The sequence below is a fragment of the Adiantum capillus-veneris genome, chromosome 5, assembly GCF_014529385.1.
Source record: "Adiantum capillus-veneris isolate H3 chromosome 5, ASM1452938v2, whole genome shotgun sequence".
NCBI classification, from domain to species: domain Eukaryota; kingdom Viridiplantae; phylum Streptophyta; class Polypodiopsida; order Polypodiales; family Pteridaceae; genus Adiantum; species Adiantum capillus-veneris.
This window is the reverse complement of record NC_140935.1, coordinates 65,158,838-65,186,242: the sequence shown is the minus strand read 5'-3', so window position 1 is coordinate 65,186,242 and position 27,405 is coordinate 65,158,838. Positions and strand designations below refer to the sequence as shown.

At 45.5% G+C, this 27,405-nt stretch overlaps 1 protein-coding gene across 1 annotated transcript in view; it reads right to left on the bottom strand.

Annotated features, from left to right (window-relative positions):
• LOC147457446 (dynein regulatory complex subunit 7-like) overlaps window positions 1-27,405 on the bottom strand; it is a 318,156-nt gene that overhangs the window by 145,764 nt on the left and 144,987 nt on the right. The window contains exons 11-16 of the mRNA XM_086512336.1: window positions 23,095-23,259; window positions 21,733-21,797; window positions 19,656-19,754; window positions 19,505-19,557; window positions 12,712-12,766; window positions 12,428-12,578 (exon numbers count right to left, since the gene is read on the bottom strand). Coding sequence (XP_086368462.1) covers window positions 12,428-12,578; window positions 12,712-12,766; window positions 19,505-19,557; window positions 19,656-19,754; window positions 21,733-21,797; window positions 23,095-23,259 — 588 coding nt within the window. The remainder of the gene's footprint in view (window positions 1-12,427; window positions 12,579-12,711; window positions 12,767-19,504; window positions 19,558-19,655; window positions 19,755-21,732; window positions 21,798-23,094; window positions 23,260-27,405) is intronic.

Sequence of the window (27,405 nt, the reverse complement as noted above, 5' to 3'; positions counted from 1 at the left end):
TGAGGATTCAGCCACTTCTAGAGAGCCTTATACATGGGACTCAGACAGGTTTTGTCAAGGAATGCAATATCCTTGACAACATCTTTACTTTTTGGGAGGCTTCTGCCTTGGCACGGCTGTGTGGTGAGGACCTCGTGATTCTTCTTCTCGACTTTGAGAAGGCATATGACAGAGTTGACTGGGACTTTCTAGAGGGCACTCTATACAGGATGGGCTTCTCAGATGCTTGGATCAGAGGGGTGTCAGCTTTGTACAGACTGGCTCATAGTCAGGTACTCTTGGCAGGAGGTAGAGGTGATCACTTCATGCTTACACGCTCGGTCAGACAGGGCTGTCCTCTTGCTCCCTTCCTCTTTCTTTTCTATGCGGAGGCGATGAGCAGGTTATTGGTGTCGCAACAGGTTGGTCTACGGGGCTTAGCACTCCCTATTCGGGGAGATGAGCTACTGGACGTTGAGTTTGCCGACGACTCAGCCTTGTACCAGGAGGCCAACCTTCACAGGTGTGAGCAAGCTCTGGAGACATTCTGTTGTGCATCGGGCGCACTCATCAACTGGAGAAAGACAGTGGCTTCTCGGTTGGTAGTGCTCCTGTGCCAGATTGGATGCCAGGAGAGGGTTTTAGGTGGATTCCCCCAGGGACTGCAGTTCGTTACTTGGGCTGTCAGGTGGGTTTGGACTTGTCTCCCGAGCAGCAGATTGCTCCCCTTCTCCTGTCTATCAGGAGAAAGTTGTTACATTGGAGCTCGGCATGACTTTCTTTGGCTGGCAGAGTAGTAGTTGCCAACCACGTGTTGTTGGCGATTATGTGGTACATCACTTCTTGCTGGATCTTCTCGAGTTCTTGTATCAGCAAGGTAGAGAGGCTGACCAGGAGTTTAAGACGTGACACTCAGATAGCCCGAGCCAAGGTGGCTTGGCAGGTCATCACTCTTCCTTGTTCACAGGGAGGGCTTGGGATCATTGATCCATCACAGCAGAGCAGAGCCCTTCTTGGGAAGTTCATCGTCAGAGGACTTCTTCCAAGTGAGGAGCCCTGGAAGGAGTTCTTGCTACAGCGGCTTTGTGCTAGGGTGCCTCAGGCAGGAGGCACTTGGCAACCTTCGACCAGATGGATCTTCACAGAGATGCGCAGAGTTGGTTTGAGCAGGAGACTGGAGGACCGCTTCGTTGTGAGCTTGCTTCGATCTAGGGAGCTCTTGCGGCGTGGCTTGGAGCAGAGACAGCCTACGTGCACGGAGGAGCGCCTACGGCAGCCCCTCGTCTGGAACCCCATGGTTAGCACTGAGAGAGGCCACTTGGTTGGCAGTCGGCCTCATGTCTCCTGGGGTCCCATGGCAACGGGTCCAATGCGCTCTTTAGGTGACTGGCTAGAGTTCACAAGTTTGTTAGAGGAGGTGCAGGGTCTTCAGCTACAGGGCATGCGAGGGGTGCAGAGCATGTGCCATGACATCTCAGAGTCAGTTCCAACTGAGTGGCTTACGCCTCTCGAGCTAGTAGAACCCCGGTGAATGGGAGCCTTCAGTAGAACCCCGGTGAATGGGAGCCTTCACACGACTGGAGGTTCTCATCTCAGTGAGGGCCTGCTCACAGACTGTTCCACCCCTTTTCTTCGAGCTCTAGGGTGGGGGACGCCTTCAGCGAGTTTCAGTAGAGGCCCCGCAGGTGGCAGAGTGCTGTTTTCAGAGGATCCGAGTAGTGGGCATCTGTGGGAGGACTTGTGTCATAGATCCTTACCCAGCAGCTCTTGAGACTGGACACTGGAGGCTGTGGGCTTGGGAGTGTTGTCCACTGGCACGAGTACAGTGGGATCCTGGTGAGTGGCTATGGAGGGATCCCTTCTCTTCTGCAGACCATCCAGGAGTCCCGTTCTTTCAGTACACTGTTCGTTTGGGACGTCATACACTAGCAGCATAGAGAGAGGCCCGCCCCGCTGCAGCACCTCATTGGCAGGAGGAGGGTCTCACAGTTGAGTTCTTGACAGCATTTTAGGAGAGGTTGTTGGACTCCAGACAGCCAAGGCGAGTCACCTTGTTTCAATGGCTGGTCGCACACAGAGCTACAGAAGTTGGGAGTTGGCTAGTGCGTAGTGGTCTCTCGGCCGCATGTGTAGCTTGTGACCATCTTGTGGAGAGTCAGCGTCACTGTCTTTGGGACTGTCCCTCGGCCCAGCAGGTGTGGCTACAAGTTCTTCGGCTGATGCTTGCTCTTTCCACGGCTCGACAGTACACTTGGGGAGTAGCGTCTTGGTCCACCCTCACGGGCCTGGCACTTTAGTTTGAGCTATCCCCCACCAGCAGGATGATAGTGATGCAGGAGGGGCGACCTACACTTCAGCCTGCTACAGAGCTTACTCCACAAGAGTGGTGCAGCGAGAGAGAGGAGTGTTGGGAGCTCATCAGTGGCCTGACACTCTGGCTCATCTGGCAGGCCCGTTGTTTCTGCATCTTTGAGGCTCGCCCTGTGCCACCAGCAAAGACTGTACGCAATTTTTGGCTAGAGCTGATCCACACTCTCAGAGGACAGCTTGAGAGACTACAGGGCAGCTCCGACCGCATGCGGGAGCGCAGAGAGGCTTTCCTACGACTCTGGCGTCCTAGGGCCTTCTACACCATGGTCTAGGGTGTACTCCGATGGCACTACCGACCACCTGTGTGGCTTTTCCCTCCCCCCATCTCTTGATTTAGCCCCATTGTACATATACTGGTTTTTTCATTGGGAGAGTCTCCCACCATGGTTTTTGTAGCCCTCTCTTGAAGAGGTGGTTGTAGCCCTATGGGCAGTTTCAATAACTAATAGAAGGATCTTTTTCTCGGAAAAAAAAAAAAACACCTTCACATCACGGCCGAGGGGTGTAAACCCTAAGAAGAGCAAGCAACAACAGAAGAAGAAGTCCTACCAACTTATGGGACCCCGTCTAATGGGGCCCAAGAGACATAAAGGAATTAAAATAAAGCAGGACCCACACACACACACCAAAGGCTTGCGCATCAGTTGATGACATGGCAGCCGTACGGACACACTCGATTTTCCTTTGATTGATGATGTGGCAAAATGTACCGATTTCCGCAATTTGCGTTGCTGATGTGGCAACTGTAGGGATTTTCGTAAATCGCACTGGCAGCTTTTGGGCATTGCTTTTGGACCAAATGCTTTTGAGTTTGAAGCTTTTCATGTAAACTGCCTTTGAGCCTAGGGCCTTTAAATATGAGGCCATGGGCTCATTCTTTGGCATGCTTCCTTGAGAAGGTGCAGAGTCTGGAGTACCGGCGGTGTACATAGTCCACATAATATAAAGAAATACCGAAAGGGGCGCCTAGGTTTGGGGCCAATATTCTCTGGGGTGGAATTCCGCCACCCCCTGTCGCGTGTCCTCTCTCTCTCTCAACCCAGTTGTTATTGAAGTGCTAAAAGTCTGTTCAGTTTGTTTTTTTCTATTGGCATATGGTGCTCGTCTTGTTATAGAAAGTGTGAGTAGGGCGAGGGGTGGGAGAGGGTAGGGGCGAGGGGAGATGGAGCTGGGTACGAGCAAGAGTGTGAGTAGGGTGAGGGGTGGGAGAAGGTAGCGACGAGACGTAGACTAGGTAGGGGTGAGGAGGGTTGGGTAGGGATCAGAGGTAGAGAGGGGTGGGTAGGGCGAGTAGGCTTGCTTGCTCTTGCAAGAAACCCAGAGGCAAATTTTGTTGGACCCCTGACATCAAATGGGTTAACAGTGAATGGGTTACTGTTAATTGTGAACTCATAGGGGAGGGTAGACTCAGCTAGAAAAGTGAATTATGTCATACTAGATGGAAACTCAAGTAGGTGGTGATGAATGTATAAAGAATGAAACACGAGGATGATTGAACAGAAGGGACACCCGACAGAGGAAGTTGTGTAGTTGGGTAAAGTTACAAACGGAATTTGGGTTTGAGAAAGATTATACACGAAAGGCAAGAGGTAAACACAAGAAACACAAGATCGCAGAAAACCAATTGACATTATCAACAAAGCAATGGAAATGAATGTGGACTATCACCATAATTAACCGAGGAAATACAAGAATTTATAAGGGAGGACACTTCTTTACAGTTGTCAAGAGATGAAGGCAAAGGAAAGAATTCTTGGGGACAACAAATGGACACATGATAGGCTAGCAGAAAGCAGACTTCACTCGCGGAATTCAGACTGAATTTGGGGGATGGGATGCTGCATATTAAAAGTACTATCCAGAAAGGAGAACAACCACATATAGCAGTTTACCCTAGAGCCAATACAAGAGGCAAAGGAACACTGTCCAAAGTGGCTAATTGCACCGCTCCTTGTGGTAAAATTTCTTGCACTCTGTATGGCCCATGCCAAGCTGGGACAAGCTTCTTATCTTTTTTCCGGTAGCGTGCCTAATAGAGCAGCACCAGCAAGCCTTGCACTATTTTAGGCTTGCGAAGATGACGATCATGCCATGCTTTGCAACGGAGTTTCTATACCTGGAGGGCACGGGAAGCTAGCAATCTGCTTTCCTCGATCATGGAGAGACAAGAGACATGAGCAGACTCCACACCACAATCAGCACGAAAACTGCCTATCTTGGAGAGTTGGAGTTGAATTCAAAAGGGGCAATGGTTTCCAATCCGAAAGCTAGTTGAAAAGGGGTGTGATTGGTCGTTGTTTTGAAGGAAGTTTGATATGCCCAAAGAGTGCCGAGGAATGCTTGAGCCCATGACGCCGGATGCAAATGGCACGCTTTTCAGAGGAGCGCAAGTAGAACCTTGTTAGTGTTCTCTGCTTGCCCATTGGCTCTGGGGTAGTATGAGCAAGATTTGCGATGAAAGACCTTGTAGTTAGTCAACAGTGTCAAGATTAGCTCATTGACAAAGTGATTGCCGCAATCACTTTTGATCTCAAGGGGGCACCCAAACCTGCAAATTATATTCTCATACAAGAACTTTGCGACAATGATACCTGTGCAGTCTGTTATGGCCATTACCTCCACCCACTTGGTTGCATAATCTGTAGCAATAAGAAGATACTTACGGTTGCCTGGTTCAGCTAGGGGAGAAATTGGACCAACAAAGTCCAAACCCCATCTTTCAAATGGCAACCATGCCATAGATACCTCTAAGGGACGGTTGGATTGCTTACTGGGTTTAGGTGCACAACGCTGACAAACATCATAAACCTTCCCATGAGCAATTGCATCCCTAAATGCATAGCGCCACCATAAACCACTCTAGAGAATTTTTTATGCTATGATATGACCAAGGTAATGGCCACCTGTGGGACCACTGTGGGCATCTTCTAAAATATGCTCCACTTCATAAGGGAAGACACATTGGCGCAGCACACCATCGGGTCCAAACTTAAGGAGCTAACCTCCAATCAAAGTAAATGGTCGAGACTTCATCAATAGTCTTCTTTTCTGCAAGGGAGAGGCATTCTCTAGATATAGGCCAGTGGACATCAAATACAACACATCGCCATACCATTCCAGTGTCGTTTCCACTTTAGAGGGATGGCTATCTTGAAAGTCATCATCAATACCTATAGCTACTTCACCTGTTTGTATACGAGAGAGGTGGTCAGCCATGACGTGACGCTTACCGGAACGAAGGACCACTTTGAAATCAAACTTCTGGAGCAGAAGTAGCCACCGCCAAACCCAGCTTGCAACTTGTGGCTTATTCAACAGATAACGCAAAGCATGATGATCAGTGATAATGGTGAAGTGAACCCCTAATAAATAATGCCGGAATTTTTTTCAAGGCATAAACAATAGCCAAACCTTCCCTCTCTCTTGTGTTGTAGTTGCGCTCAGCTTTAGTGAGCACCCGACTTCTATAATGAATGGGGCAATCGAGGTTGAACTCCTTGCTAGGCTCAGTTTATAACAACACCCACAGCAGTCTGACTAGTATCAGTATGTACATAAAAAGTGAGAGAGACAAGTCTGGGGTGACTAAAATAGGAGCTTCAATCAAGCGCCTTTTTTAGGTAAGCAAAAGCTTCTGCTTCAGCCGTGGACCATTGAAAGGGTACAACAGCACTAGTCACGCGGGTCAAAGGTTTAACAACATCGCCATACATGCAAATGAGCTTGCGATGGTAACATGTATGGCCTACAAAGATTTAAACCCCTTGGAATTAAGGGGGAAGGCAATCTTAGAATGGCCACTATCTTGTCAGGTCAGAAGCAAGCTGATACCACATGACATAACAGCGTACTCACATTACCAAACACTGGCATTTGTTAGGGTTGAGCTTAAGACGCGCCTCCCGACACTTCAAGACCCCTTCCCCTTTCTTTGCCTAATCCACTTTCGCTCGCTGCTACTAACGGAGTCTCAGTTGATTTCCTTTCCTTTAGCTACAATGATGTTTCAGTTCGCTAAGTCTGCAGAGAGCTGAGCTAGGTGCTCCTCCAAATTTTCCACTAAGGTGGAACACTGAGCACCGGAGAAGGTTGAAAAATCATCCATGAAGATTCAAAGATGATCATTGAGCAGAGGATAAAAGATGATGTATATTGTACGATTGAAAGCAGGGGCGTTTTTCAATCCAAAAGACATCCTTGTATAAATGAATATACCCCATGGAGTAATGAATGTAGTCTTGATATGGTCCGCAGGATGAATACCCAACTGATTGTAGCCATTGAATCCATCCATGAAACTGTAAAGTATATGCCCCGCCACATCTTCGAGCACGTGTTCGATGAACGGTGTTGAAAAAACCATCCAGAATTGTCACCTTCTTCATAGTGCGGTAGTCCACGCATCCTAGATTTTATTTGATTGCTTCTTGGGTGCTATGACCATGGGTAACAGCCACTCTGAGTCCTTCACAGGTACAATAATCCCTGCTTCTTGCATTTTCTCTAGCTCTAGTTTGATAGCTTCTGCATACTTGGGGTTGAGCTTGTAAGCTCTGAGTGGCTTAGCCCCCTCGACCAGAGGGATAGCGTAAACACCTGTAGTGGAGATAATGTGTCGTGCTCTCTACAGTGGGTGCTTCTCAGTGCAATGTGCGTGAAATTTCACTCCAACAGCATGAAAGCACTGTAGAAAATGAACAACAGAGCAAGCGTAGCGACTCAACATTAGAACCTGAACAGCATGGGACTCGACTAACTCAAATGAACCAATACAGACTCTAGCATGGCAGCACACTCGGCTCCAAGCCCAAAACTCACGGGTACAATGGAGATGTCAAGGCTCAAAATGTGCAGGGATGGTGACGTGCTGTGCATGGACTCAAGACGCTAGACTCAAGACGCTCGACCATACAAAGTAGATGATGATAATGATGACGCAAAAACTATGGATATATACAACCATAAAGCGCCACCACCAATGGCTCACAAAATATCTATTCCACCTAAGTCTATCTCCAAACTGTGGTGGTGGTGATCTGGCCCCATGTCGGCTAGACTACCATATGTATCCGTATCCCTGCCACGTGTCACTGCCCACGCCCAAAACTCACGAGTATAAAGGGGGTGTCGAGGCTCCAAGCCCAGAACTCCAAGCACACTCAGCTCCAAGCCCAGAACTCATGGGTACAATGAAGGTATCGAGGCTCAAAATGTGCACTGATGGTACAGACGTGTTGTGCATGAACTTAAGACGCTAGACTCAAGACGCTCGACCATACAAATTAGATGATGATAATGATGACTCTAGCACACTCAGCTCCAAGCCCAGAACTCACGGGTACAATGGAGGTGTCAAGGCTCAAAATGTGCAGGGATGGTATAGACGTGTTGTGCATGAACTCGAGACGATAGACTCAAGATGCTCGACCTTACAAAGTAGATGATGATAAAGAGGACTCCAAACAACTACGGATATATACAACCATAAAGAGCCACCAATGGCTCACAAAATATCCAATCCAGCTAAGTCTATCTGCAAATTGTGGTGGTGATGATCTAGTCCCGTGTCGGCTAGACTAACACCCGTATCCTTGCCACCACGTGTCGCTGCCCAAGCGAAAGTCCATCCAATGTGAACTCTAGCCCAACTGTAACTAACTATTTGTCCCATGCCTGTGACACTCTAGCCCTGCTACAACACCTAGTTCTCGTGGGATTCCTTCTAGATCTTTGTAAGACCAGGGACAAACATCCTTGAAAGAGTGCATAAAAGAAACTACTTGATCGAGCAGCGTGGGGTGATCCCATAACCAATCGGCTAAAAGGATGGGCTAGGGTTGTCAGGGTCACCCACGTTGACTTCTCTCACTGGGTCAGGAGGTGTGGTTGGCAAGGATGCATCAGAAGATGAAGACTGTGCCACCTCTTGGAGCTTTGAGACGTCATGGGCTGATGTCTGATCGATATAAAGATCAGCATATTCTTCTTGCAACCATCCTTGTGGAAGCTCATCGAGAAGGGTAGTTCATTAGACATAGAGAATAGCTTTGGCGTGGTCTGGGAGTCTGACACAGAGGAGGCTGAGGGGAGGGTTGAGGCGTGGGGGAACTCCTGTAAAGGAGAATTCTTTCCCCTTCTATGCTTCGTTATATGCTCACCAAGTCCAACGGCTTCCACCAAGGGAGCAATTGAGTTATCAGCCTCGGTGACAACCACTCGCTGTTGGATGATATGGCTCACTAGGCTCAGCTACTAGAGGAACATTAGAAGAGGGTGTATCCTCAGGCAAGAGTTGAATAGAGACCACATAGCATGGCATAGACTTGGTAGCTTCCAACCACTCTAGCATGTCTTCATCTGGCCCGTCAAGTCGGGTAGCCTGTTCTAGTTCGGGGCTGGACTTCACTAACAAATAACTATCATGCACAACTGGATCCTTACCTCCTTCAAGTCGAATGGGTTTCATTGGGGAGCCAGGAATATGTATCCACATTGTGTCATTTCCCCAATCATGTAGTGCTTTAATGTGCCGCAGCCATGGTCTGCCGATGAGCAAAGGAAAGCCGCTCTCAACTTGAAGAAGACAAACCACGACAAATTCCAGGCTAAAGGTGAAGTCATGCACCTGTATAGGCACTTTTTCTACTATGCCCAAGGGATAGACAATCCTCTGGACTGCCAAAGTCACTGTGAATGGGGCAGGCCCAGTCGGCTGGAGACCTAGTGCCACCATAGTGAACTCAGGCATTAGGTTGATGTCGAATCCACCATCCACGAGTACCCCTAAGAATTGGCATCCTAGAATAGACACAATAAGACGAGGACTCCTGTAATCGGTGAGAGGAGCAGTGGGATAGGAGATCATGTAGGACTCAGAGGGCTGCACTAAGAGGTGCCGATCACTGGACCAGGTACAAAGATTGAATGACTGTAAGGGTGTCATTTCGAAGATTTTTATACAGCTAGAGCATGCCGTAAAGTGACACTTTTTGAAAGGTGTTCTTCAAGATGGTCTCTGTTGTAGGCTTTTCTCATTTGATTAGGGCATTCTCTGGTACCTTGATCTACTGTAAGTTAGCCACTGCTTCTTAGAAACTCTCATCAATATCAGATAGCATGGAGGTAAGCCGGTCTTTGGCACCAACGGTTGGCTAGTCAAATGCTACAGGTAGACTAGGTTGTGGAAGTGGGGATGGAAGAGTTGGACATTCTCTAAGGCTCAGGCCGAGGGCTTCCCTTTGTGCCTGTGTGAGGACACCAATGGGCTTTTCCACTTGCTGCAGCCTATCCAAAGGGGTAACCACACGAGTAGTTTGTGACAACTGAGGAATGGTGCTCACCGCTATCAGGTTGATCTTTGGAAACGTGAACTCTTGTTGGTTCGGACTCGGGCTTGAAGACGTGGATGCCCATTTCCTGAGACAATCCTTACTGTAGTGATCCTTAGGCTTAGGGCAATGACGACAAGGAGGAGACCCTTCGCGCAAGGGACATTTGCTTTGGTAATGCTCATATTCCCGCATCTGTGGCATAAAATGGGCCGATGGGATGGGCGAGTCGGCTGGCGAGGTGGTCTCTACTCCTGGAAAGTGCAGAAGCTCTGAGGGGGTGAGGGAGCATTAGCATGATAAAAGCTTTCATATGGAAAAGTGCTCTGCATACCTTGCATAGGAGGGGTTGTCAGCAAAGGTGGCATGCGGTTTGAATGGACATAGGGGAAAACCATATTGGATGCAAGTGCCAACCCTGGGTGAATAGGTGTCAAGCCTTGTTGAATCGTTGGGGTAAGGCTCTATTGTAATTTTCGCAATCCCTTCAGATAGTAGCAATCTTCGTTGTCATGTCCAGGCTTCTCAGAGAAGTGGCAGTAAGCTCGAAGCGGGCATTCCTGCAGAGGATGCCCAAGAGAGCGACATGAGCTACACCAAACCACAAGCTTAGACTCGTGCTGAGCCTTGAGCTCTTCTAGCTCCTACTTGATCTGGTCCAAAGCCTCTTGTTGTGGAGGCTTCTTTTGTCGAAGAGAGAAGGATCTCTCCTCTTGAAGACCCCGTTGTAACTTCATTGCTTCTAGTTCCCTACGTAGAGAAGCCAAGGGGTCAGATGGACTTTCCAAGAGTACAGAGGCAGTCTCTACCTGAGGAGAGTCGTTGAATAGCCTTCTTGCTCCTTCTATCCTAGTAGCAACAGTGAAAAACTTCTCCAAAGTGGCTTTAGGTCGAAGACTCTCTCGGAGCTTTTGCTGAGAAGTCTTAAAAAGAGCCTTCTCCACCCACTTCTTGACCATGAATTCTCCTCGTTGCTGGGGAAGCTTGGTAACCAGAGACTTTGTTCTTGTCATGAGTTCTGCAAAAGTCTCATTTGGCTGGAGCACTAGGTTTGCCAACTCATCCATAACCTTCTCTTGGAAGTCACCTGGTCTGAAAGCTTCACAGAACTGTTGCCTTAGTGTTGCCCAAACTGATTGTACCATTTATCTGCTAAGCCGTCCAAGGTTGACGGGAAGGGCACGAGGTAGGCCTCTTCTTTGTTCGGACCACAACCCTTGCAGAGGGAGACAAATCTCCTAGCATGGTCGTCTACATCCTCTCTGGAGAGTCCTTCGAAAGTCGGAAACTTTATCTTCACCTTAGCCAGAACGCTGGTCAGCTCCTCCATGGTTGCCTGCTCGGGAGCCTGTTGTTCAAGAGCTTGTTGTAACACAATGGGTGAGAACTGTACTCGGGAAGGTGACCTGGGAGGTGAAGAACTAGTTGAGAGAGTGGAGGTAGATGCATGGGAGGGTAGGGGTAATGGGCCTGGTGGACTTCTACTCAGCACGAAAGGTTGACCCTTTTTGTGGTAGTACTTTAGAGGGCTCAGTAGTGGGCTTTGTCGATCTTTGGACTGCCTTGTGAAGGTGCCGCGGGAAGCGTGTGCGAGAGCTGAGAGAGAGAGAGACCTGCTTTGGGTGGAGCGCACAGCAACGTTATCCTGTTGCAGCTCCTTATTCTGTTGTATTAAAGAATAAGTGTATACATGGTTAAGTTAGTAGATGGTTAGTAGTAAGTGGGATGTGCGCAACGGAAGCGTGTGCGAGTGCAAGTGCGATAGCAGAGAGAGAGAGAGACCTGCTTTGGGTGGAGCGCACAACAATGTTATCTTGTTTTGCAGCTCCTTATTCTGTTGTATTAAAGAATAAGTGTATACATGGTTAAGTTAGTAGATGGGTTAGTAGTAAGTGGGCCTAAATCTACCCAAAAAAAAATCTAGTCAGTCAACAGTCAAACTGATCGGATGCCTAACCTACTAGTTTGGACATCCGTATGGGACTAGATGGGTCAGACATAGGGGTGTGTCCATCGGACCTGGACAACCCTAATGCAACCTATCTGGAGTGCCTCCATCCAAGGGCTTGTTGTCACTCTGGACCATTGGTCTTTGCCATCTTCAGAGGCTCCAAAGGGTGTTGTGAGGAAGTACATGCTAGCATGCTTTTGATATAGGGGGTAGGGGGAATTGGCATTCAAGTATCAAAAGTAAGAATAGAACACAATTCTTGCACTGCTTTGGCAATGTGGCCTCCGACAATTACTTAAAGGCATACCAATGAGCTCCAAATGCTTCGCCAAAGTGTACGGGCTCTACATGCAATATAAGCAAGTAGATTCTACAGTCAATCTAGGCCAATATGGCTTTAAAGCAATGCACAGAACCTAGTTTTTCTGAATTTTGAATTAACGAGTAGAACCCTTGACATGATACAAATCTTTAGAAAGAGAGACATAAAAGAGCTTAATAGCAAGTCACCGAGAACTCTTGAAGCTGGCAGGCTTCCTGGTAACCTTGCGAGTATGCTGCCCTGAGGTTCTATACCCTCAAGCTGGTAGAGCTTTATGAAGCCACTTGGTCAAGAACAACCGCATGAAGAAGAGAGCTACCTATCGTACTACTTTGATGCAGATCTATGGAATTCCTTGTGGAGTGTTCCATAAGTCAATACTAAACCTTTTTCTGTAGGGCATCACAGTTGACCTATCATACTGTGATGCAGATCTATGATATTCCTTGTGGAGTGTTTCATAAGTAAATACTAAACCTTTTGCTGTAGGGCATCACAGTTGACCTCCAGGTAATAGTCCCATGATGATCCTTCTAAATTAGATAGCTCCTCTGAACAATAAGGGATTGTTTCTGCATGTTGAGGACCTTCTTGAAGTACAACCATCTTCTCCCCACAATGGCAGAATCTATCATTAAGTCAAGAAGGTCAATAAGAACCAAAAAACATGTATGCATTTTAAAGCATGAAATTTGTGAGATCTTCCACAGATGCATGAAATAAATTCAAAAAAATAAGCTTGTTGAGCAGCAAGACGTTACACATTGGTAAGGCATGGTTCAAGTTCAGTATCGTGCTCGGTCCACATGTAATTTTCTGCACCAGGTAAAAAAACAATGCACTTGAGGTGACTAAACTTTTAGCAGTCATAGAAATTAACATAGCTGCAGCAATATGAATGGTGCCAAGATTAATTGCAATTTCTCCTCACCTCAGGTTAAACAACCCATTGCATTTTGCAGGCCTCAACTATCTTCTAGATTTGCTACAGCTCCTATTGTTTAAGGCAAGGTGAGAAAAATCCTCTGAAAAGATAAGATGTAGTATCTTTCTAAGGGCACTGTCAAAGGTGGAGATTTGATTAGTAGTTTGATGCACAACCACTCACATCTTTCCAAGGTTGATTAGAAGTCTACTTTGAGAAAGGCTGTAAAGATAGCATCTTTGCTTGCATAGCTCATATGAACCTCTGATAGTGTTTACCAAGTATACTTGGCCTCTGCCCTACTATGGGTCATACGTAGACTGATCAAACACAAGCGGAGGCAATGACGGAAGTGTATCAAGTTCTACACTCGTACCAATTGTTGGACCTTATTATGGCTAGCATGCAGATTCTTGCCAACAAGTAGTCTGCTATCATGTCGACTCTTTCTGAGTTATAGCGCTTGATATGGCTACTGCCTATGAGATTTGTTTAGAAAGGTCCCGGGACCCATATGGTGTGCCAAAAAAGAGAGCACCTATGGTACAAAAAGGTTTCATGCCCTCTCTAGTGCATTGGGGTACATCTGTGCAACATGCAAAAGTCTCTTTGGAGACAAACTAGAGACAATTGTGTGACTACAAATTAGAACTGAAATAACAATAGAGCATCATGACAATAGGCTACACCAACTTAGCACAAAACAGTGAAGTGTAGTAGGACCCTATAACTGAACATCTGTATTTTACTTGTATTAGATATAACATGCTGTTGGACAAAGAAATAACTGAGCACTTCTATAGCAATGTTACCCAAAAGTGTCAAACCTTCAATTCAAGAACACAAAAAGCTCCACATATCCCCTTGCAAAAATCTCAACTCAAACAGGAGTATCCTCTTGGGAATTTACTAGCAGCAAGGTATCAAGGGAGAGAAAGCCAGTTTAGGCACAAAGTTAATGTTCTCACCAACCAATGCACTTGTAAACAAAGCCTTCCCCTTCACAATTCAACTTCTTAAAACCACCATTTCAAATCATACATCTCCCACAATATATAAAAACTTGCACAACTCTCTCCATATAGAATTGCGTGCAGGCCTCCATACCCAATGTGGGTATAGACCATAAACCACAACTCCTTAAAGCCTCAAAAAAACTCTGCAATTTCTGCAACAAAAGTGCTAAACATGCTCAAATCCAAACCTTCATGCAACTACGAGAAACTTTTGCGAGAGTAGAAGGCTGCCTTGGCAAGACTGCACGGAGAGAAATGTTGTGCCTAACTTAGGTAAGAGTTGGAGCATGTAGCGCGGATAATGTGTCGTGCTCTCTGAAGTGGGTGCTCCTCAGTACAATGTGCGTGACTATCTCACTCAAAACAGACTGAAAACAAAGGAAACAATAGATAACAACAGATCACACAGAGACATAACAGTAGACCAGAACATATGACTCCACTATCTCACAAAACCGATACAGACTCTGGTGTGGCAGCACACTCAGCTCCAGCCCAAAACTCACGGGTACAATGGGGTGTCAAGGCTCAGATGTGTAGGGATGTGCAGACGTGCTGTGTGTCTAGACTCGCTTGAGAGACTCTAGATGACGGACCACACAAAAGTAGATCATGTATCTCCCGACGACTGGAACCAACCACTCATATGTATCTCCGAAGAGCCACCAACAGATGGCAGATATCCCAATCCAGCTAAGCCTATTTCCTAACTGAGGTGGTGGTGATCTGGCCACGGTGTCCAGTGGACCACCATCCGTAACACTTGCCACGTGTCACTGCCTAGGCGAGAGTCCGCCCAGTGTGATCTCAAGACCAACTGCAACTAATTGCTTGTCCCATGCCAGTGACACTATAGCCCTGCTACAGGTTGCCTGCCACAAGACCACTCACCGTCCCGGTGAGATAGAGCAGTGAAACTAGAGAGAACAGTGAAACACCAGGAAAAGCGTAGTACACTCTGATTGAAGAAGGTGTTGTTTGGAGAGGAACGCAGTACACTCTGACCGAAGAAGGTGATGTTTGGAGAGGATTTTGAGTTCCTAGGAGAAAGTACCAAAGAAACAATGCCAATATTTAGCAAGATATGCTGAAGAAGTAATAACCCCGGCTCAATGAGGTAAGCTGGCTAGAAAGCAAAAACTGAAGACAGACAAGTCCATTTTTGAATCGATTTTCTGCCTTTTATTCAGCAAAGTGGTGGGCTGCAGTTTTCTAATTCGTGCACAATTATGATTCTCACAGAAATTCCATTATGGGCTTCTCTGTATATATGGGCATATCTCGGTGCTTCATTTTTTCACTCGCGGGTAAGGGGTAGGTAGGGGATGAGTGGGTAGAGGTGATAGGTTGGGCTAAATAGGGGCGAGTGGGAGGGGGTGGGTAGGGGCGAGGGGGCAAGATAGGGGCGAGTGAGAGAGGTAGGGGCAAGAGGGGGAGTGAGGGGGTGGGTAGGGGCGAGGGGGGTGTGAGTAGGGGCGAGGGGTGTGAGGGGGTGGGTAGGGGCGAAGGGGGTGAGAGTAGGGGTGAGGGGGGTGTGAGGAGGTGGGTAGGGACGAGTGAAAGAGGGTAGGGGCGAGAGGGGGTGTGAGGGGGTGGTAGGGGCGAGTGAAAGAGGGTAGGGGCGAGGAGAGAGAAAGGGGGTGGGTAGGGGCAAGTGGGGAGAGGGTAGGGTGCAGGGGGTGGGCAGGATGAGAGGGAATGGGGTGGCTAGGGGTTGAAGAGGGGCGAGAAAACACCACAAGGAATAAATTGTCAGAAGAAGGCAAAAACCGCAGCAGAAGTTGGCGGATGTCCAAATATACCTATCTACTTGGAACATGCCCTGAGGAAGCCTGTTGAAAGGTAGTTCATTAGACTTTGTGACCTCTACACCTGTTGCATCCGTCGGCAAAGATTGAATAGAGACCTCATAACCAAACATAGACTTGGTAGCTTCCAACCAATCCAGCAAATCTTCTTCTGACCCATCAGTAGAGTAGGATGATTTAGTTCAGGATTGGATTCTATTGACAAGGAACTATGGTGCACCACTATATCCACACCTCCTTCAAGTTTAATAGGTTTCATTGGGGAGCCAGGAGTGTGTATCCACATTGAGTCATTTCCCCAATCATGCAGTGCTTTAGTGTGCCGCAACCATGGTCTACCGATGAGCAGAGGAAATCCTCCCTCAACCTATGGAAGGCGAACCACCACGAAATCCAAACTAAAGGTGAAATCTTATACCTGCAGAGGCACCTTTTCCACTATGCCCACAGGGTATACTATTCTCTGGTCGTCCAATGTTACTATGAAGGGGGCATGACGAGTAGGTTGCAAGCATAGTGGTCTCGTACGGTCCCGTACGTTTTGTACATGTACGACGATGTGCGGTACTAAACGAACTAAAAAAAATTAAGATGTACGATGACGTTACGTACGTTCAACATAAAAAAACAAATAATTTACGACTAAGGCTTAGGCCCTTGGGTTTAAACTTTACACTTAAAGAAACTTGACATTATGAGATCTTCAATGCAAGCTTGAGAGGGAGAGACCCAATGGAGAGAAGAGGCAAAACTCTAGTCTTTAGAGATAGTCACTTGAGAGCTAGAACATGGGAGCATTGAGCAATGAGAGCATTGAGAGCTTGAGAGCAATGAGCATTGAGAGCTTGGAAGTGTTGGAGAACAAGATGGAGAGGCATTGCTTAAATAGGAAGAGGCTAGAGCATGAGAGAGGGAGAGCATGGATGATGACTCTTGATGAGAGAGGGAGAGCGTGAGATATATATGATATGATATGATATATTAACGTCTTCAAAAGGCCAAAATGACCTATGAGACCAACTGATACAAAGTGGTGAAACTAGTACAATGTCTGAATACAAAAGTACAAAAGTACAAAGGTACTGAATGCAAAAAATAAAAATGAGAAGTGAGTAGTGACAGTGAAAATGAAGTGTAGAGTAAGTTCTCAATGACACTCCGGATGTCGTGCTAGGATGTCCCTGATCCTCTGCTGAAGTCTCCGTCTATGGAGTGTGCTCCTGTGTCTCAGTCGTGGTCGCCTCGATCTCCCAAGCTCAATCGCCCTGTCAATGAGGGTGCCTCTGGTATGCACGCGGGCACAACTCTGCGCTGGTGGCTGCTCTCCTAGTTTTCCTGATCCAAAGAAATTTGTGATCGGTCTCTGTGACTGTTGTGTCCCATGTTTCCTCAATAGACTATCCCTATGCCGCTCTAGCTCAAGTAGATATAAGCCAAGGCATCTCTGATCCTCATACTTCATGACTCTATCTAGGGGTCCAAAGCCCTCCCTGAATAAGCAATGGAAGCGCCCTCGTATCTCATAATACACAGTGCAGTGGCATATGAGAGAGAGGGAGACCATAAGAGAAGTGGAGCCCTAGCACATAGAATCCACTGTGGCTTAAGTGCTTGAATTGGCACTCCAAAACAGCCCCAAAAGTTGTCCTCAATGGCCCTTGGTCAACAGTCAAGAGTTGCCAATGGCTATAAAAAACCACATAAAATCTGACCGTACTGAACGTACTAAATGAACGGGACAGCATGTGATCTGTGGTACGGAACGAGACGTTCCGTACGTCGTACGAAAACTACCCTGGCTGCAAGCCTAAAGCCAACATAGTGAACTTAGTCATCATGTTTATGCCAGATCCACCATCCACTATCACTAAACGCCTGGGTGGCCTTGCGCATGCATGTTGTTGCCTACACTTGCGCAACAAATTCAGCCTTGGACTCTTATGTTTGCACACCTTGGTCAGCATGTTGTTACTTCCTCTTTTGGCCATTGGCAACCATCTATTTGGGAGGTGGTTTTTGGCAAGATGGAAGGGTACATTCCTGGTTGTCCTCTTGCTTCCACTTTAGTGTCTTCCTGGAAAGAGGTTACGATTCATCTTTCATGGAATCCTCGGCAGGAAGGTGATTCGATTCGCTTGGAGAGTCTCCATTGGAGCCGAGCATTTTCTCTTACTTTGGTTGACCGCTCCCCTCGCCAGGCTTACTTTCTCTCTGGCCGTAGCATTCGTGTGGTTGAGGATGTAGTCGATGAGGCTAGATATACTTTTGAGTTTCCCTTCGCCGCTTGCCGTTTTGGATTGGGCATGCATTATCGTCAGTTTTGGAGAGAACTTCAAAGTATGTTGCTTGACTTTTTGCCAGTTTCACCTTTATCTGATGGTGATCGCATGTCTGATTGGGACTTTCGGGAAACGCCTTTTTGAGATATTTCTGCGGGTGGAATTTATGCTCTTCTTCTACCATAATCATGGCTTGCGGATCATTGCAATGCCCTTTGGCACATGCACAAATCTGATCTCTGGTGGAGGAAGCTTCTCTCTGCCTTGTGGAAAAGCCATTTGCCTTTGAAGGAGCGATTGTTTCTTTGGTGCTGTTTGCTTGGAGTGCTTCCTGTTGGCACTTTTCTTAGGGCGTGTCATATTCGTCCCTCCTCTTGCGTTTGTTGCTCCACTGCAGGAGAGGGTATTTGACACTTGTTGTGGGATTCCTACGTTACCAAAGACTTCCTTCGCCGTGTATCGGCCTATATGCGGCTCCGTTTTCCTGGGGCTGTTTTTCACAAAAGGTTCTCGGCATTTGTCATTTTTCTCACCGACACTACAACATTTAGTGGTCTTCTTTATGTGGGTCAGATACTGGGCTTATTGGACCCTGTGGCGTCAACATAATGCTTACATGTTTCATCGTACTCATGCAGACCCGTTCCCACTCTTCAAGCTTTCCCTTAGGCAATCGTTACGGTTTTCTTTGGAAGTTGGTGATATCACCGCAGAGATACATCAGCTTTCCTATGAATGTTTCTAGCTACTCTGTACAGCTGGGTAGTTCTGTGTTCTTCCCCTTGTTCAGTGCAGTTACTAGTTCTAGTGTACATCAGAAAAAGGAAATATGACTATAGCTGTTGTCATGGTGAAAACCACTCATCTGGATACATCATACCTCAGCTACTAGTTTCTCCTCCCGCACGTACCAGGCATACTCTGCAAGAGAGATCTCAAGAATAACACGAGCAAAAAGCAGATTCTTGCTCTTGGTACAAAAGACCTTAATCCTCTGCCAACTACAAGTCTTAATATTCTCCTTTGTAGGGTGGCATAACTACTATCAAGTTAAGTTTATCTAAATAAAGGTGCTACCTCTCCTTCCTTATGAAACGGAAGCAGACCCAGCCTGTGTATGATAACATAGGTCAAGTGTAAGCAGAATATGGTTCTTTATATGCGGCAGTTGTGTGGAGGCCGAGCGCATGACTCACCGTGGCCTTCATCTTCACACACACAATTTTTTTCCTTGCAAGATGCAGCACCGTCAAGCTTTGCAGATCGGGAATCACTGTTGGTGTGCAGCTGCAGAGCATTAAAAAATGGATTGCATTTAGCTCTTTTTCGTGCTGGTTATAGTCTCCTACAATCATTAGGAACCGGCTGCAATTTGGGCTGCTGCTTATAGTCTAATACCATTGGATATGCTTATCGAAATATGGCAGACATAGGAAGGTCATTGAATGTTAATTCAAATAAATTTCAACGATTGTCATAACATGTTTTTAGGTTTTGAAATCTTTCAATTAGCAAAATTGGCTTACTTGATTGGAGATTTGAGCTTTTGTCTTGAATGCTGGAACTTGAAAGAGTTGTACTGCAGAACATGTGATGACAAGTTTTGGTTTAAGTTAATCAAATTCTCCTTGACACAATCAATTGATAATTTTTATCTACCGCAAAAAACAAATCTACCTGAACTTGTTGTCAGTTCTTGTCTCCATACTTAGAGGAAGAACATACAGAGAACTCAAGGGTTCACCCTTTACGCCTAGCCCTCCAACCACATAAAGCCTGCGAACAAGAAAATAAAAGACCGTATGCTTTGATTTTGGGAAGCATGCAGCATGCAAAATGCCACGAAAGTCTTAAGAGCCTGCTTGGCTGTGAAGGTTGGCCTTGTGGCCATGCAAATAAAACCCTGTATCCTCTGAATTTTTACATGGCCATCTCAAAAAAAGGAATATACAAATACATACATAAAACAGAAAGTAGCTCCCATCCACTCAAGAGGAACTTGGAGCTTGAAAGGACAGTGGCATTCCACGGAAATATTGCTTGTATAACCTAGTGCATGACCTGCCCACCCCACAACAGGCTCAACTGGTGAAACTGTACATCTTCTTCCAGGTCATAACATTGAAGCTGGTCCCTAAAACTCCATGCACCACCGGCCACCTTGGGAACCCAAGCTACATGCAATTGATTGCCAAGCATATGGCCTTGTTTTGCACAAATCAAGGGTTCCGTAATAGCGGCTGGTAGAGTCTCTTGTCCACAATCTTTGGGTGAAGCTTCTCCCAGTTCGCAAAATATTCATTGCAAACCTATCCTCTCAGCCTCTGTTCTTCCCAACTTGGTGCATCTCTGCAAAAACCTTAATGAGTCTTAAGAAGCCAAGTGTCACCTACTGGGGGAACTCTAACAGGTTTCAATACCGGACGATAGAATCTCGTTCCAAGGCTCACCAGCCATGAACCAAGAGCTCAGGGCCCACTATCCAAGAGGAGACCACGAACCAAGAACCCTCTTGTTTCCAAATATGCTCCTACATGTGTCAAATGTTGGGAAATGCAGACTTCACAATTAAGGATAGACTGGTGCTGAAGGATGAAGACCACACTAAATCCTTTAGTTCATTCTCTCCACACCATATTTCTTACTTCCTCATCCACTGACTTAAGGTCTAGATTTTAGGTTTCCATTTCTTCTAAGAAGCTAAGAAAATATTGCCTCTTTTTAAGCTCCAGAAGGGGAGAAAAATGGCTCCCTTAAGAGCTGCTACTGATGCCCTAAATCTGTACTTGGGCTGTGTGCTTGAAGTGGGAAGCTGAGGAAGGGAGGATAAGTTGAGGAAGAGGTCCTCCGACTGTTAACCAGCTTCTGAGCCAGTGTCCTCGTCTGATCATTGTTTGGCCTGTCCATAATATGCTTGCTGGTTGAGACTCTCTATCTATTGCATGCATCTGAGATTCAAACTCCAGAATTAACCTGAAATTGAGCAGCAATGTGGCCTTGGCCTTTCCTACCATGGTCAATATAGTATCCAAGAAGACCAATAAAGAGCACGCTTTGCAACATCCCTTCTTTTTGGGGACTTAGAAGAAAGAAAGCAAGAAAGATAGCTAGATTAATGTCCCTTAAATGCCAAAATGGCCCATGAGACCATAACAAAGGACAACCTTTTATGATACCTCGCATCATAGAGCATAATCCTAACTAAATCTCTTGCTAGAATAGAAAGAAATCTCTCCTGAACAACTCTGAAGCTGTAGGCTGCAACTGGCAAGTTGCAGGAGTAGTCTCTCCTCAACATGGTATCTCCATAGAGGATTGCCTTGAGAAGAAGAGACCCTTGCGTTGTCATGAAGTACTCCTCGGAAAGTGGGTAATGATGGCTTGAATCTGCTGATGGTGAGGAGGCTGCAATTGAGGTCCTTGTGGTCATGGACATCTGCCCTCTACAAAAGGTAACCTTGTAAATTAGGTAGTTCCTAAAAGAGCCATGAGCTTTGGATTTCGTTATCTCTTCCCCTATTGATTAATGATACCTTTTTGGCCACAAACCTTCTTAAAACTTTCTTTAAATGTATTTTACACTGGGTCTGTGTGTTTGGGATGCTTCTCAGATGGGTAAAGAAGGTACATTCTGTTTAATTTACTAGAGGCATATTTTCCCAGCAACTAAGCTGATATTCTTGGGCCACAGTTCATTCAGAACATAAAAGCACGAACTATTAAATAAATGTTCACAAAGCATGGACAACAATACCTGTTTTGATGGATCCAGCAGGTATGCTTGTACCTTGGAGAAGGTCCAAATCCTTTTTGAGACACCTAATAGGAACAGAAGCTAAAGCACTTGTTACCCACAGATTGTATGATGAATCACTTTATTCATAACTAGAATAAAACAAAATCCAGCACATTTGGAAATTGCATTGACATGTATGTCGAGAATGAGTAGAAAGCTCACTTCAGACGTGCTGAGGCCTCTAAAATTCTTCACCATGAAGGACATGGAAACAGCGACCTAATGAGGCAGGTTAATAGATGACCACCAACTGGCCTAGTATTCTTGTATGGGATCTTCACAGGTTCACCCACTATATATATCCTCCCCAATTGTTGTAGCAGCCCCATCCCCACCTCTGTATCTTACCCAAATTGTAACTTGATTTTGCTCTATTACCTTCCAAGTTTAGGAGCCTGTCATCAGGTTTTTCCTTATCACTTTTGAGTACCTTTTTCCCAGACAATTGCATCACTTATCAGAATGTTCTCCAGAACATTGTATGACTTTGGCCTCTTGCGGACACTAGTACTACATTTCAGTTCATTCATTGAATTTCACCCCACGAAAAGTATGTACCACATAAAGTGTCTATGCCAAGCATTCTAAGAAAAGAAAAAAGAAAGAGATGGGACTGTCAACATATCAAGGTTCAACCACTACTCACCAAGATGACCAATTCCCGGCGTTCATCACTCGAGCGTGGTAGCCTGACATGGTGTAGCTACTGAAACTGATGGGCAATTGTATACTGATCTAGCCAGCATATATACCTGAAATCGCATACTTATCTAGCCGACTTACATACTCCCAATCACATAGTGCATTATACATAAAGTGTATTGGACTTGGCCATTACCTATCTTTCAAAGTAAACAAGTTTACAGCCTTCTTGCGTGGCACAAGTTAACTCGTAACTCAACGGTGCATATTTCATGTGTGCTACCCCATGTGTTTTGCAGTGGACATATGCACAGCCAAAGAGCATTCATAATGTTGACATCAACATCACCATAACAATCATAAGCATCCATCCCTAATTATGCTTGAAGGTCCCCTGATACTTAGTATAACGATTGTGTGCATCCATCCATAATTGGTTTAGCAAAGAAACGCTTGATGTGTCCCCAGATATTTAGCACAACCTACTTACAATTTAGCACAAGTTTGTGTGAAAGTTAATATAATTTGATCAGGCATCTAGGCACCGGTAAAAGAAGAAGGTGTGCAACTGAAGGCTGTTGTTTTGGCATACAAACAGAATGATACTGAGATTTTTTCAGTCCACTTTGGATCTTACCACCTATTTTCTAGAAACACAAAGACAAGTTACCAACATACCCTGCTCCAAGTGAAGCCTGAGGTATCCAATGCATGCAAGTCCTCCAGCAGAAGACTTCCTTTCCCACCATGCACATAGAATTTTGTCCCTAGGTATGTAGCAGCTGCATTCTGCCTTGGTGCAGGGATTGAACCCCTCGTATTCTGCAAAGTCCAAGTCCACACCTGCAAATACCTTGATATATGAAAAAAGACGTTTCGTAGAGAAACAATCTTGTAATATTGAGCAACAAGAAAAATCTTTCAGGGTACCATTCCCCTGATTGAACTCCAAAGAGAGAGGGAAACACAAAATGTCAAAGCCTAAATAAATTTAGAAGATTGAAATTAAAACAATAAGAAGACTACTTATGATCTGTATATGCCATTACAACTAGCTTGATATACTGCTGCTAATGCACTTAGCAGAAATTCCCACTGTTTATCCGCATTGAGTTATGTGTTTGTATTATCTGGTGGTTTAATCTCATGGAAACCAAGCATTAAAAGTCTATTGCTCTCTTCTCCAATGAAGCTGAATATGTTACTACCCCACTAGCTTCATGCAAATCCATCCAGCTCTTTGCACTGCTTCATGCATATTGGCTACTGCGATCTAATGATCCGACACCCATTTGCCTCTTCTTTGATGATAATTTCGCGATCACCCATTCTGAGAGCTCCAGTTTCACTTTTTAGTCAAACAAGTCTGCATTACCAAGCATTTTCTCAAAGAGCTTAACATGCATGGGTTCATTCATCCTGTCCGTTCCTACTCACAGCAATTGGGCTAATTTTCTTGGAGGCTTTTAACCTGGACCGAAACAACAAAACTACTACATCTGCCTCTCATCAGTCAGAACATTGGGCAGCAACTAGTTTAAGAGGGGAACATTTTCCAAGTGAATGATCTAATCCATCCTTGAAGGGGGATGGTGAACTCTAGTGGTGGTTATTTATGTTTCTTTCAGGAAAGATTTCGCTATACTTCATTGATTGGAGCATGAGTGTTCCAACCCCAATCACACTTATCCATCACTCTTATCATACCTAAATCTCTCTCCAAGAAATCTGTATATCAACTTTTTTTTTTGTAATGTCATATTAAATTACCAATGGGAAACCTCAACACGAGGAAAACCCATAGAAAATATTACAAAGCAAATCAGAAACAGTAAAAGTAGAGCTCATAATGACCAATTGGGGAGCTCGTCCAAGTCATAGGAAACTTGAAGAGACCGTCGAAGGGAAGTCTTGAGAAAGGAAACATACTCCTCTTGAATCTGCTGAAACATGAGGAAATTACATGCTCTCTACACTGTCCATAGGACCTGGAATCTAACCCAGCCGAAAAAGTATGCATACGGCCGAAGTAGTGGCAGAAGCACTCCAAAGATCCAGAAAAATCTACCAAAATGCATGCTAGGGAAACGTGTGCGAAGAGCTGTCGAGATGCTATCCACAAACTGTTGCGTACAAGAATAAGACCACAATAAATGTGGAATATTCTCAATGCTTGCACCACAGCAAACACATCGTGAAGAGGCCAATCTTATGGAACGCAGAAATTTGCCAATCGGGAGAACCCCAACGATGCATCTCCACATAAACAATCGCTCCTTCAGAGGCAACTAGTATGCCACACTTTCATAACTTTACTCCGCCACCATGTAACACTCTTAGTCATATTCCATACCTTATGGCAGTGATCTTGGATCTAAGAAGATGACTACAAATGACAGTACACTTTCTTTGTAGATATCGAACGGATCAAAGAACCGGCATAGAGCCAATCACAAATTCGATTCTCCGCAGCCAGCGGTGGAATGGGAGATATTGAGTCAACCAAATCCTTAGTGGTGTCCCACATGCCCCTATAATGCATCCCAAGCCCAAAGGAAAGATCAGACTGTCTAAACGAGAGCACCTGTCCATCAGTGTCTATCACATCTGTTATCATGTCAATACCTTTCTGGGAGAGAAAATAAGCCTGTCTAGGAGAGCATTGAACAAGAGTTCGATCAAAAACTCAACTCCAATACAAACTCTCCAATCGAAGTGAATTTCCACGAGCGTCATCTCTACCATGCCACAACAATTCCCACGTGACCAATTTCCAATCAGTACAAGACTGGAAGCAATGGGGCATCCAGGTATTGTACCTTCAAACTTATCAAAAACCACATCCCAATACGATGGCTTCCAATGGAATCCAATCCATGTAAATGGTCAGATGCCGTTAAGGAGTTCAGATACAACAACAGAGGATGTGTAGCAATAGCATACAACAAAGCACTCAAAGGGCATCCTTGCCTGACCGATCTACCAAGATCCCTTAACCAAACCAGCTCACCATCAAGAATTCCAGTAGATTGACTATGCTCATAAAGAAAATAGACGGCCCGACACATTCTTGGCCCAAAGCCCAAAGCCGTCATGATCTGAGCAATGATGTCCAATGAACAGTGTCAAACGCTTTCTCTATACCAACCTGCATGATAAGTACATCTTGTCTAGTATATTTTGCATACTCAGTTCCAATGAAATCATTAGCTATATTATCCATAACTTGCTGGCGAGAGATGAATCCATACGGAGCCGGATGTATGCCAAAGAACAAATGATCATTAATACGTGCAGCTATCATTTTCAACAACAATTTGTAAATGATTTGCATAAGCGTGATCGGATGCCAATGTGAAAAGTTTTCACATAATGTTTGCTTGGGCAACAATTTCACCAGTTCTTTCCACGATTACAACAAAGATTGTGTAGTCCAAGCATGATTTATCATGAAAAGTACAGGCTGCTCAAGGAACTCCCAAAAGCAAAGGAAAAATTCAACCGTAAGACAGTTCTATCCACGTGCTTTCTGATGACCAAGATGCAACAAACTGTCATGCAAATCAGTCTCAATAAAACTGGCTTCAAGAGTAATTACATCATTCAATGTCAATATAGGATGTACATATGACAATAGTAGTTGTCTGGCTTGCAAGACCTCACTTGAGGGAGTCTCAAGCCTGGCAAAAACATGTTGAAAATGATCCACCATAGAATCGGCTAGTTGACTTTAATTGGCCGTCCATTGCCCAATGTTGTCCTTAACCCTTTTGATAGAGACAGATTGCCTCGAATGGTGCAAATGTTTAAAGAATTGTTTCGATTAACAACCTTTATCCATAAAAGCATGTTGTTTTGATCTAACCTTCCATTTTTCAAGTTTCCTCCTGTTATTATGCATCAAAGAGGCTTTAGCTGCACATAATTTCTCTTGTTCCGAATCAGTAAGCCGTCTAGCATCTGCAAGACTTTCTAACGCTTGGCAAGTGGCCTTATCTTTCATCACTTTATCTTTCAGCTGGCACATGTACCACGAGCCATAATCCTTTATGATTGCCTGGATCCGCATGACAAAACGATACCAGGCCACATCCATATCGATACACATATGAGAGATAAGTGGAGGAATCACCGCTTTAATCAAGTTTTGTGTAGCAGGGCTACAGTGTCACTTCACAGGACAGACAGTTGGACAGTTGGTTACACTTGGTCTGGTTCACACTGGACGGACCCTCTGGTCTCGGGAGTGACACGTGGCAGGGTACCTACCGACGGTGGTCTAGTGGACCTCGTGGCCAGCTCACCACATGGTTGACATTTATGAGCCGTTGGTGGCCCTTTATGGTGTTACATATGAGTAGTAGCGGTTGGTCATCGGAATTATCTTCTTCACCATTGGTCCAGCATCGTCTCTCGAGAGCAGTGACTCTATACACAGAGCACGTCTTCACCATCCGTGCACATCTGAGCCTCGACACCCCATTTGTACCTGTGAGTCCTGGGCTGGAGCTGAGTGTGCTGCCACGCCAGAGTCTGTACATGGTTCTTTGAGCTAGTCGAGTCCACATGTTCAGGTCCACTATTGTGTCTCTGTTGTTATCCATTGTTTCTGTGTTTCATTCTGTTTGAGAGAGTTTCCATTTGTTTGAGTGAGATTGTCACGCACATTGCACTGAGGGGCACCCACACTGTAGAGAGCACGACACATTATCCGCGCTACATTTTGGAATGCCTTGTGTGAAAGATATGCATTATTAATAGCAGCAACCGCTTATGGGGAAGTAGGGAATCTACATCCAATGTCTCAAAATGGACCAAGATCCAAAGAGGAAAATGATCAAATAGAGTAAAGGAACAATCAATCCTTATATCACATGTAAACATATCAAATTGCGGAGTGCCCAATACATACCAACGATCCAATCGTGCTCTATATCCAGAGTGAGTATCATGGGTAAAAGTATAACCCCGCTCCGAAGAGTGAGTACT